Source organism: Corvus cornix, chromosome 5, assembly GCF_000738735.6.
Source record: "Corvus cornix cornix isolate S_Up_H32 chromosome 5, ASM73873v5, whole genome shotgun sequence".
In the NCBI taxonomy this organism is placed as follows: domain Eukaryota; kingdom Metazoa; phylum Chordata; class Aves; order Passeriformes; family Corvidae; genus Corvus; species Corvus cornix.
In genome coordinates this window covers 49,869,187-49,881,922 of record NC_046335.1, presented here as the reverse complement: position 1 = coordinate 49,881,922, position 12,736 = coordinate 49,869,187, and the positions used below count along the sequence as shown (strand labels likewise).

The window sequence follows — 12,736 nt, the reverse complement described above, 5'->3', positions numbered from 1 at the left end:
AGATTAAGAGCTACAAAACTATTAAAAACCTGTTTTAAATAATAATGGAGTTTGGGCAACTTAGTATTAGCCATTTTTCAAGTAGCTAGTAGTTGTTTTCACTGCCTTATAAGACAAGGTACTGAATGAATGCTATGGAAAAATGTTTTGAAGAAGCCTTTGTGACCAATGTGACTCACTGATTTTGGCAAGGAGTGCACCATCCACAAAACAGGAGCATGATCCAGCTCTAATCATCCTCATCTGGTAAGGAGCATCACAGGGGGAATTTTAATGCAAATATAATCAGATTTTCTGCAGACTGTCAGGAAGTCTTTATGAGTCTGTGACTTCTGGCACATTAGAGCAAAATGTTGTTAGAGAATATGCAATGAAATTGGATTAATCTCAGTTGCACTAAAGTACTCTCTACACTGAGCTGTCAGGGAGGTCCTATAAAATAAGTGTAAATGAAATTGGTAGCTTGTACATAGTTTTTCTATAATAATTGATACTCTAGACATTATCATTAATTGGATGGACTCTTCTTAATGCTGCATAGCTTTTCAGCTATACCATTTTAGCAGTCTACAATCACTGACTTCTTACAGTGCTTCCCATACATGGAATGAAAATACACTGATATCCAAATTATTATAACAAACTGCCAATATGTAACCATATTTAATATAATATTTCCCATCAGTTTCTTTTCATTATAGCTGTCCTCTCTTTTGCAACTGGACATCAATAGTAGGACATTTTCCTTGATCATTGGGTTTTTTCCCCCACTTTAAAATAATCTGGTTCCCATTTTTCCTCCCCCACCCATAATTTCATGGAAACCATGCCAAAAAAGTCAAATTGCTTTCTGAAAAATTCCAGACGATAATTGCTTATATCCATCACCCTCCCTTAATTCTAGAAAGCAAAATGTTTTAAACTGCCATACAAGTTCCTCCAGAGCAGATCAGAAAAACTAGTCCATACTTCTTGTGCAGGAGTAACTGCATTGGAAGAGGAAAATACAGTTATACTGTGTGAATGCAGCCACACTGTGACCTAAATATGGCTACAATCCCTTAAATCTTAATATTTTAACAGGCACAGTTCTATACACACTTCTACCTCACACATGTAGAAAGCACAGTTAAAAGAAGCCATCAGTAAGTAAACTGCTGATTGTTTACACCTTAATATGCTCACTATCCTGATTTGAGGCTTTCCACAAGTCTCATGGAGCTAGCAAGAGTTTTATCAGAGACTCAGATTACTTCTTCCTCCACATCCTACTTCAGTCTCAGAAGCAATCTACCCCCACTACCAGAGACAGTAGAAAATCTGTGGTAACACAACAGGTTTCAGACACGTGGCAAAAGTGTGAAGATTCAGAGTATTTCAGGAGGATGCTAATTGGTTTTTCAGAGACTGAACACTCCCCAAGATTAAGACTACACAAGAGGATACAAGATGAATTCAAAGACTCACTATAACTGACAATAATAAAGGACCTGCATAGCCCCTCCCAAGTATTTTCCTCAGTGAGGGAAAAAAATTCAGGGCAAAGAGCTAAATCAGGTTTCCCCCCCCACGTTAGGAAATCAATCTGGTTTATCTCATGATCAGATGTTCTGAAGACCTGATTTTAAGAGGAGTTGCTTATCTGATCTGTAGTAGCTTGACAAAAACCTCTTGTATTCAACAGGAACGAGTACAAAATCCACTCAATTCTAGTAAATATCTTTATTGTCAGAAAAAGTCCAGATCTCCGGATGGCCAGCAGCCTAACACCTCACTCTTTGAAAGACATTCATACTATTTACCCAATCATCTGAATGGCTGGCTTTTCTTCCTCATCCCCAGCTTCTCAGTGTCATATTCTTACATGCTTAACATCTTGTAGAAGAAAATCACTAGTATAACATGCTGATGGACACAAACTCCTAAAAACCACATTATAAACTGCCTGGAAATACGATCTGTCAGTTGCAGTCTACATACAGTCTCATGAAAATAATTCAATTTTTGGGCAAGGGCAAGCAACCCAAAATGCAAAGCTGCTGGGTAGATTACTTGCAGGTTTCTGACTTAAACACCAGCCAAATGAGCCTCTGTGTGGAGCTGGAAACAGACTGCCTTTGTGACATGAACACAATGAAGTTTTCATCATGTTTTTGAAACTAAATTATACATCTAGAAAATACCAAGTGAAATTCAACTTTACTGCCCCTTCTGTTTTTATTTACTGCTAGCATTGAAGCACACCCAACAAAAATGCACTGAACAGCTGGAAGAAAGCAGGAAGATTTGCTGGGTACTGAGATAGTATCAGATGAAACTTTGTTCTCTACTGTCAGCTTTTCCAGGAAATTCATACATGGAAGTATAGGATGTGGGCAAGGAGACTGAAGGGACTGGTATTTAGAGACAGGAGACCAAAGACATCACAGGATAAAGTAGCAAAAACATTTCAAGTAACAAATATGTTATAAAAAAAACCCCAACCCAAAACAACAACAAACTGTGGAGTTTGTCATCCAAGAAACAGCAGTAGTTTCAAGGGATCACATCAAAGCAATCATATTTATGCTACTTCTCTTGCTTCTGCTGGGATTCAGAAGACAAATGATTGCAATATCTTCCAGTTAACTTCCCTGATGTAATAAATGAATGCACTGCAACCTGCTGCACCCTATAAATTCTTGTTACAAATGCAAAGCATGTTTGGCAGCAACCAAGATCCTAATACAATCATAAATACCTAAAGTCCAGTCACAGACATGGAATCTATTGCAGGCAATGTTTCTAGATGTTAACAGCTCGACATTTTATTTCAAGTTATCCTTTAATATCTCCACTTTCGCAAAATTCATAAGCAATGAACCACCACAGACTGATGCGCATTAAGAACAAAAGCACATTCAATCACCTTACCTGTACCGGCATAGCCCAAAGGTTAGGGCAGAGGAAGAAGAACCACATCAGCTGATTTGTGTCTATGGCAACCAGGTTACAGATCTGGCCTGCTGTCATCTCCCCCATAGACATGTTAGAAGTTGAAAGCTGCATAATTTTATTGTAAATTTTTGTCTGGAAGAGACATCAAAAGGTGTTAGCATATAGAAATAAAATTAGATTTCTAGCTCCATCCACAGGTCCAGCATATTGTGAGAAAACTACTTCTCCAGTAACTTGAATGAAGAGCCTAAAGTTTGGTCTTTTATGTTATTTTGTAAAATTTAAAGCTACTATTCTTCACTGACACAAAGCACAGTGCAGTTACCTGCATAATGGTTCTCTAAGTACTTCCTTTTTGCATCTCTGTGCATCAATAAAAGAATGAAACCTTTACTGCCCAAAAATGCCCAAGAACCACATTACCAACGATGATTTATACCTCCAGCATCTCCACAGAGTGCCCTTCATGTAACTAACACTAAGATACTATTAGGTTCAATATATAATCCTCAATGTATTAAAACCCTTGTTATTTTTCTCTGGCAATTGATTCAGGCTCCTGGCTGAGAATGTTGCTACATTTTGCTTAGAGCACTCAGTTCCATTACAAAGTTTAATTCACAGACAGCGAATGTCCCAGGTACAATTCTGTACTGAATTAAGCAGTTGCCTCAGTGCAGAATCAGGCACTGGGTATAAAAATAACAGTACAGAATAATAAAAGCACACTTTTACCAGCTGGTTTGGTAAAAATCATTTAGGGCACACTGAACAAGTGCAGAGTTACACAGGAGAGGAAGAGAGATAAAAGATTTAAAGAAAAATTGTAAGGAAAAAAATGTATAAAACCACCGGCACACAGACTGCCACTAACACTAATCTGCTGCTTAGAGTGATAGCTAGAAATTTTCCAACTTGGATAGTCCAACTGGCATTATCTGAACCTCTAATATCCAGAACAGAGAATACAAAGCTTTTCTTAAACGAAGTTAATTCAGCACTATTTTCCAACTATTCCCCTTTTACACTTGCTGTGGTCCATGTATTTTTCAGTCAGTTGCAGCTCTTCCACTTAAGACATGCAAATTTTTTGGTTTTTTGGGGGTCAAGTTTTTATTCCTGTAGGACTTTTCTATTTCACTCTAGTCAGAGAAAACCAGTGGATGGAATCCAGAAGCCTGGCAGCTGACAAGCGCTTCCAAGTGTAAGATCAAAAGAGAATTAAACAATTCTGCTGCTATTGAAAGCATCCATCCATCATGGAGACTCCCCACAGGACCCATGTAGCCCAGTGGATAAATAGTGTAACTTATAAGGCTGGCTTTCAGGCTGCCACAGGGTAGGTTTCAGCCAGTGCCATTGGCAATCCCACACTGTAATCTTACACCAAATTCTCTCATTTCCAGGCACAAAGCTTTGTATGCTACATCAAACTTTGATCTGCAGTTCCCAGTTATCCAGTGATTACAGACCCCATTTTTGCAATCTTATGTTCAGTGCTTACAGACTCCACTGTGCCTGGCAGATTTTGTGGCATGACCCATGGAATAAAACACTACTCCATGCATTGGGAATACAATCTATCCTTCTGTCCAAAGTATATTTACAAGACATTTTAAAGGTGCATTATTTGCATGGGATGTGATGTTACAAAAAAAATGGCTTTGAGATGGGAGAGGTGCACTTCACACCCAAACTATTTCAAAAGTTACATTAAGTTTTACTGTCAGCAAATTTTTGCTTGAAGGTAAGAAGAAATCCAGCATCAGGTATTAAAAATGAACATTTATATAAAATCATCAAAATAAGAATGCAAAGGAAACAGAATGCAGGGCTAACACAATCTCTAATGGTACATTCAATACATTTCAGGAGAGTAGCGTTTCAGAATTTAACAACTATAATTATAATTTGTATTTACAGATGCAGGTTTATGAGGGTGTGAAAAGGTTAATTAGTAATATATTGCATACCTGTATTGCACCTCTCAAGTTGATTCCTGTTTCAATAGCAACATAGTATGATGCTTGCAGAAATGTCCTTTGTAATAGAAGGGCAAAAAATAAGAGTACAGCCAAAACATAAGCATTGGACAGGAACTCTTGCGACGAAATAAAGAAAACACCAAGAATTTTAATCTATAAAAAAAAAGAAAGTTAGAAATCAGGTACAATGGTAATTTAATTACCTGCTTTACATAATTAATAAGCAGAGATAAACAGTTTGTTACTTTGAAAGTGCTCCCAACCTTGTCTGAAACCTCACAGTTTATCAATTCAAAGACAGTCTCATAACATGCCAACTCAGTAAGCCTCACTTAAATGCAGAATGACATTTACAGGATTTCTGATATCCTTCCAAAACTCTAGGACACTGAGTAATTCCATATGGTCATTTAGCACTGCCCATCATCAGAAAGGAAGGGTTAACATCCTTTGGGAAAAATTACTCTCATTGTTTTAACACCTCAGGTTTCTGAATACTAAAACCAACCTTCAGAACTTGTAAAAAACCCAAAATTCCTGGAACCATGCAAATGATTTTGGCCTGCAGCATCTTGTTCACTTTTATTTATGGTCATTACCTTCTAGCAAGCTCATGAAATCACCAAAGTGCATTTTGAAGCACATCTACAGCTTAATGGGAAAATTGTGCATTTATTTCAGACTATATTTAACAAGCTGACCCCTTTGGTGCAACAAGTTGAGAGACTGGCTAACCATGGGAAGCCTTCTGTAACTAAAATGTCTCCATCTTCCTCTTTCTCCTCTTGGCTCCTTCAAAATTTTGATTGCTGGATTGTGCTTCCATTTAAAGGCAAAATTAGGAAGAGGACTCTGTTCCCTCTCAGAGGGCTTCTTGCATTTACACTCCTGCTGTATCCCTTGCTCAGCAAATTTTTTCTTGCCTACATAGTTTCTTTGCTGTTGAAGTTTTCACAACTGCTATAACACTTAATCAGCTATATTTCACAAACTCTCAGTGTCTGTACATTTTATTAGATCTGATCTGCACCTTGCAGTCAACTTCATAAAAACCCCATATGGCAAGTTTATACAGAGGCAAAATTTAGTTTTTAAAGCAGTTCTTTTGGCTGAGCCAGCTGGAAAAGGAATGAACTTCTCCCTATTCTTATTTACACCTGGGTTGCTCCAACCTGCACACTTCTGCTGCTTCCTGTGCACTAGCTGGGGAGCTAACTGGATGTCTTCCTGAGCCAATTCAAATCACTGAGATAAGAAAATCAGCCCAGGAAAAAAATAATAGGCCAAATGAACCAAAAATGTGGCCAGTGTCAGAGATATAAAGCAAAGGAGAAAATGGGAGCAGGGGTGCCAAGGAATTTGAAAGAAGGAAGATTTTTAAAATCTGTATCAAGTGCAAAACTCTGAACAATTATAGTACATCAGCAATTATGTTCAGATAAAGAGACATTTAACTGCTATTTTACCTATTTGCACCCTAAAGGGATTTTAAAGCCCTAATTTATTACTTATCCCATACCAATTCAAATAGGCTACAGCAGCATTTTATACTACAAATAGTCTATAACTAAAAATGAGTTTGTCTTCCAGATTATTTAGAGTCTTACAAATTCAGATTTTCAGTGCTGTCGTACATGTGCATCTGGCCAATACTGCTAATTTCTGCAGCTAATACCACTTTTGACTGTATGTAAAATATGTGTCTTTTTCCACAACTACGTTTGACAAATCATGGTTGTCTAGCAATGAGATTTTGGTACAGCAATGACTCCCATCAAAATATTATATAATAGACTAGGAGGGAGAGTGAGATGAACATTCTCATCCTTTCTTCCAATACTCCCTTGAGAGAAAAGGAGGACAAACATATATACATAAAGATCACACACTTGCTGATAGCACCAAGACGTTTGCCAAAGGCTCAGATGCATTATCAGGCCATTATGGCTTACAAAGTCACTGAACATACCTGTGTTTACACTACAAGAGGTGTCAACACACACTTACCAGCCTGCAGGAAACACAGAAATACCTGAACACTTCCTGAACCTTTCACTTATGAGGCAAATAACCTTGTTTGAGAAGTTGATGCAAATAATTAGATGTTTTGTTTTCAGAAATGGCTTTGGGAATATTCAGTGTCCCACCTTCCTGACAACTTCAGGGTAACACCAATTCTTAAAAGTGGCTCTAACCAGTAAAAGGCTGAGCAAAAAGCTGCTTTTTAAAAGCCTAAAGACTCTGGACTCACACAATCCTAATGTCAGGAGTGGGCTTTTTGCTACAATGGGCCCTATGACTTCTAGAGCTTTTTAAATAACACGCTTGGTGCATCTCTGAATGTGTTATGTCAGCAGCTACTCTCAATACTGGAACTGCTAATCCTAATATTGCAATGTGGAAGGTGCTACCAGCAAATTATAAAGGTTATCATTCTGTCAGTCTCTTCTTCAGTGTGAAATGATTAACACTCAGAGAAATCCATGTCATAGGAACGTTCTGGGGTGGCCATAAATATTGATACTGGAGTTATAAATAAACATAAGAGCATGACAGAATTTAAGACGATGTCATGCTCTGACTAACTCCAGCACTAACTAGAGCAGTTAATACTGCCTGTGACACCCATGTGATCTGAGTTACAGCTCCATGGTGGGTTATATCTGTCACAAAGGACCTGAGGAACAGAACAAGTAGTATATCTCTTCGCCTTCTGTTTCACAAAGATTATTTCTGTTTGAAAGATACAGTTGACTCATTACAACATCTCCTCAATCTAAACTATTTAAGATGTAGATGGGTAAGAGGTGGGTAAAAGACACCCTCCACTGTACTCACACCTTATATTGCTTGTCTGATTCTGCCCCACTGTGTGGCAACTCTTTTCCAGTGCCCTCAAACTCAGCAGCACACCAAGCGCAAACACTGTTTCCCCCAACTTATCTTTACCTTCCTATGACACCATTTTAAAAAGCTTGTTTCTCACACCTATGAGGTTCACAGATGCAAACACTAAGGCAAGGTTCTCTTCTTTTGACTCATTACAAGCAGGGATATAACATTCCTAGTAGTAGAGCTGGTGTATTTCTTTCCAAAATTGACCGAGTTGGTTAGGTAAGTGAACACCCATGGGAGCCTTCCTGAACATCCCAGTCTGCTTCCAGGTAGCTGGGATTGAAACCCTTCATTAGAAAGACATTTCATCTAACCCAGCAAAAGCAATTTTCAAACATAAATGTAGTTAGACACCATAAAAAACAATGTGTATTAATCAGGTCAAAACATAAGGAAAAGCCTCCTGGAGACATTTTAGCAAATCTAGAATACATCCTTAAGTGTCACTTGTGGACTACCACCATCAGTGATTATTGCTGTTAGGGGATGCCAAATTAGTGTAAATGACAACAGTGAGGTTACTGCTTAGCTAGTGAGTGAGGATACCAGGCTGGATGAAGCTCTTCTTAGGGTCTCTAAGGACCAGACCTGAACTTCTGTTTTCAAAGAGAAGCAGTAGCTGGCACTTCTACAGGAAAATTAAATAGGACAATCTGTAAATTATAATCAAATCACAATTTCATCTGAAACAGTGTCCCAAACAAATTATTGAAAAGCAGAGCTCAAGACCTTCCACAGTACTTTGCTGCAACATAGCCCTATAGTCTTAATTTTCTCATTTCCTGCTAGAACTGGTTTCCACTGAACCTACTTGCTATAATAAAGTTTCCAAATATTAGGATAAGGATTGCAAAATGGACAAACAGTTAATTTTAGCCTGAGGCCTTTGTTAAATTTTCTGCACTGCAGCTGATGGACTTCAATATTTACAGTGGACCTAATCCAAAGTGTACTTGAATGAATGGGTATATTTCCATTAGTGTCAACAGACTTTATTTCTAAAGTCTTATATCAGACACTTAGTGAGCTGTAGGAATAAACTGATCTATCTCATAGAAATCCAGCCTGAGTGACCTCACCTTATAATGAAAAGATGCTTCCTGAGTTACTTTTTTTTTTGGTTGTTAATCAAGAAATATGTCTGCTTCTTCTTGGAGAGCACTCATTTAAACAGCATGCTTTAAAAATATATTTCAGTTGATAAAACTAACCTCCCCAAAGGCACTAGTGGAAATTCTTGGTTGCAGTTAAATTACTTGGCATTTTATGATGATGACAAAACTCTGCTTTAATCCTCTTAGACATCCCTCATTTTTGGAAATGAAAAGCCAAGCCTATTAAAAACACACTTTTCCTTTCTGGAAAGCACTCAATCACATACTTGATTCAATCTCTACTCAAGACTGTACCTAAATTCCTTATGATATAAATGGAATTCTGGATATGCTTCACTGTTATCTTGAATGTTATTTTCCAGAATGCAAGGCTGACTAGATGCATGGGTCACATGTTTTGCCCCCAAAAGAATCACAGAATGGGTCAGGCTGGAAGGGACCACAGTCCTGGCCCAACCTCCCTGCTCAAGCAGCACCATCCCAGAGCACATTGCACAGGATTGCATCCAGACTGTTCTTGAGTATCTCCAGCGAGGGAGACTCCACAACCTCTCTGGGCAACCTGGTCCTGTGCTCAGTCACCCACACTTTAAAGAAGTTCTTCCTCATGTTCAGGTGGAACCTCCTGTGCATCAGTTTCTGCCCATTGCCTCTTGTGCTATTGCTTGGCACCACCAAGCAGAGCCAGGCTCCATCCTCTTGACACCCTCCCTTTGGATATTTGCATACATTGCTGAGATCCCCTCCCAGTCACTTCTTCTCGAGGCTGAACAAGCCCAGCTCCCTCAGCCCATCCTTGCAAGGGATGCTCCAATCCCTTAGTCACCTTTGTTGCCCTGCACTGGACGCACTTCACCACAGTATAAAAGTGGGGATCAGGCAGTACATTCCCACTGTCACTTCCAGCATTCACAAACACAGTGCAGAGTGGCTTTCCTTGCTGAGGACAAACAATACAGAGTCACAGCATCACTTCCTCGACTCCTCTCTTTTGATGACATTTTGACAGTACCTGTGGGCGGATGGTGTTATTTCCTTTTCCGACGTTGTGAACAATCCCGGAGATGCAGAGTGGCCCGGCGAATCCGAGCAAGTCAGCCAGAATACGGAATGTGCTGCTGAGAAGTAAGGGTCTTCCAAAAGCACAGCAGAGAGCACGCCAAATGGATCTGGATCCTTGGGGAGATGATGATCTTTTGTTCTGGGCAGAATTAAATTAAAATTAGTAAGAATTATGTCATAAATTAGCCTCAGGTCTGATAAATCATTGGTATTTTTATCACTGCTTTAATTCATGGACAACCATTTGTAATCTCTCAGCTAGAAAAGCAGAGGAACTACAACTATTGTTTCATTTCTTTTTATAGCGTCAGAACAAAGCATTAATTTGCACATCCCTCCACTTCACAAAAAGAACCATGATTTCTCTCCTATCCTTAATAGCAAGTGTTGTTTGTGGCCTGCTGAGGGAGGAAAAAAAGAAGAGGGAGGGAAGTGACAGTTTTTTGTTCTCTAGTGAACACAGAGACTGGAAACCTACACTTTTTAGGCAGGATGCAAACAAATTCCCTTACAATCCTGAACATGCTCAGCTCCCACTGAGGAGTGAAAATTAATTTGAACTGAGGTAGTTTCAGCCCTGAACTCTCTTATGGACAAATTCAAATAACATGGAAAAAAAAAATAGCCCTGTAAGGCCTCATTAATACTGACTCTGTAATTGAATGTTTCCAAGGTCTTATTAGGAAGAATAATGGTGTTCAGTGAACACAGTCTCTGCTTACTTTACACATCAAAACAGAGGCCATATGCATTTGACACACATTTAACCAATAATGTGTTTGACATGCACATTTGGTTAGAGAAATTCCATTATTGTACGAGGTACAACTGAGTATGTGGTCTCTTGGTGTATGGGCAGCTATGCTAATGGATACTTCATTTGCATAATATCTGTTTGTATCACTTTGTATCGTGCTTATATGATAAAAGCTAATGAAAAACACAAGCCCTGAGTAAGCAGACAGACAAAGACTCCATGCTTTGCATACCTTCTGTGCTTCAAAGGCCTCATTAAGGCGAATGTAATTGGTCAGAGCTCTCATAGCAATGGGAAGCTTGCCTATAGTTTTCAAGTCTATTGGTTTTTTATGGGCAGTCTTGATGAATGTGTTCATCCACCAGTATGTTCCTTTGGATAACAGATTCACAAAGGGCTGCAAGAATCGGACACCGAGATCCTGGAGATCCTCAGGAGGTTTAACTTCTTTAGGAGTTTTGAAGAAAACATACCTCTGAAATCCAGAAAAATGCCAGCAGAATCACAGTAAATGCATAGAAAATAAAAGTGCACAAAGCATAGATAAGAACATCGCAGATAATCAATGAATCAGTCTTGATTTCTCAAAAGACATTCAAATTCAACTAATACAGCAATCCAGTTTCCCCAGGTACTGAGGAAAATCAGAGGCATCCAGTCTAGAAATAAATAATTCTTATAATTTACTATGACTTCGCTTATGGTGCAAAAATTTGCATACTTGTAGGGAAAAAACCCCACCTTACAGAATCAGAATCATCACAGTTGGAAGAGACCTTCAAGATCATCCAGTTGAACCACCAAACCAACACCACCATAATTACCCCTACACCATATCCCCCAGTGCTACATCCAGACACCTCTGGAGCTCTTCCAGAGGTGGTGACTCCACCACCTCCCTGGGCAATTTATTCCAGTGCCTGACCATTGTTTCAGTGAAAAAGTTTTCTAAAAAACTAATCTGAACCTCCATGGTACAACTTAAAGCCATTTCCTCTTGTCCTTTCACTTGAGACATGTCAGAAGAGACTGCCCCCCTCAATTATTTAAACAGTACAGCCCCAGCACTGCTTTGAGTTCCAGGTAGCACAAGATGGGAGACAGGAGCTTAGGCACAGTCCTGAGGTTATCACTGGGATTCATCTCCCACACCACACTGCCTCACATTTGTTAGCTCAGCACATGGAGCTACTGGTGCTGAAGCAAGAAAATTTGCATGAGAATATTTCTTTCCCTCCTGAAGTTAACTTTTGCACACAGTTGGTGCGTGCCACCTGAAGGGAACTTTGGCATTTATGTATCCAGCAGTCTCCAAAGTCTCAATTTAGATTATGACTGCAGACACTGCAGAGGGGGGGGGGGGGGGGGGGGAATATAGCTGGGAGGAACCCCAGTAGCCCAAATAAACCACTAATTGTGATTGTCTCCTGGAAAATGAGAGATGTTGTTTGTGTGTCTACGATATTCTCTGATAGAGCAGACAATTCTTTTCTACCAGTCTTCCCTTGCATCAGAAACACTTGGCTGTCATGGCTGAAACAGAATCATTTAAAAATTTGCAACAAACTTGAACAGATGAAATTGATCTTAAATTAACAACAGAGTCTGGCATTTTTTGAAATTACAGATTCATCTGGCCTAGTAAAATAGCATTAACCTTTGATTGTCAAATGGATTTCTAACTGGTTTTTCTTTCTTCTTTAGCAATGCATTTTACACCAAGAACCCAGAAAAGGGAATAAAACAACCAATAAAAACCACAGAAGGGGACTTTTATGATCGTTACTTACCCTCACCCTAATGACATTAATTTCTACAGCTAGTAGCATTCCATAAAGAACAACCAAGAGTCCTGTGAGGCAAAATCGAAGCTGAGAAAATCCAACCCCATTATCACAGAACTTTACAAATTTGATGGTTTTAGTTATGAAAGCTAAAGTCCAGTAGAACAGCAATGCTGTGGAGAAAAAACCAAACAAATGAAT

The 12,736-nt window shown here is 39.0% G+C and overlaps 1 protein-coding gene across 1 annotated transcript in view; it reads right to left on the bottom strand.

Annotated features, from left to right (window-relative positions):
• ABCC8 (ATP binding cassette subfamily C member 8) overlaps window positions 1–12,736 on the bottom strand; it is a 74,091-nt gene that overhangs the window by 51,316 nt on the left and 10,039 nt on the right. Inside the window, exons 4-8 of the mRNA XM_039552384.1 lie at window positions 12,542–12,708; window positions 10,984–11,226; window positions 9,945–10,133; window positions 4,911–5,075; window positions 2,914–3,069 (exon numbers count right to left, since the gene is read on the bottom strand). Coding sequence (XP_039408318.1) covers window positions 2,914–3,069; window positions 4,911–5,075; window positions 9,945–10,133; window positions 10,984–11,226; window positions 12,542–12,708 — 920 coding nt within the window. The remainder of the gene's footprint in view (window positions 1–2,913; window positions 3,070–4,910; window positions 5,076–9,944; window positions 10,134–10,983; window positions 11,227–12,541; window positions 12,709–12,736) is intronic.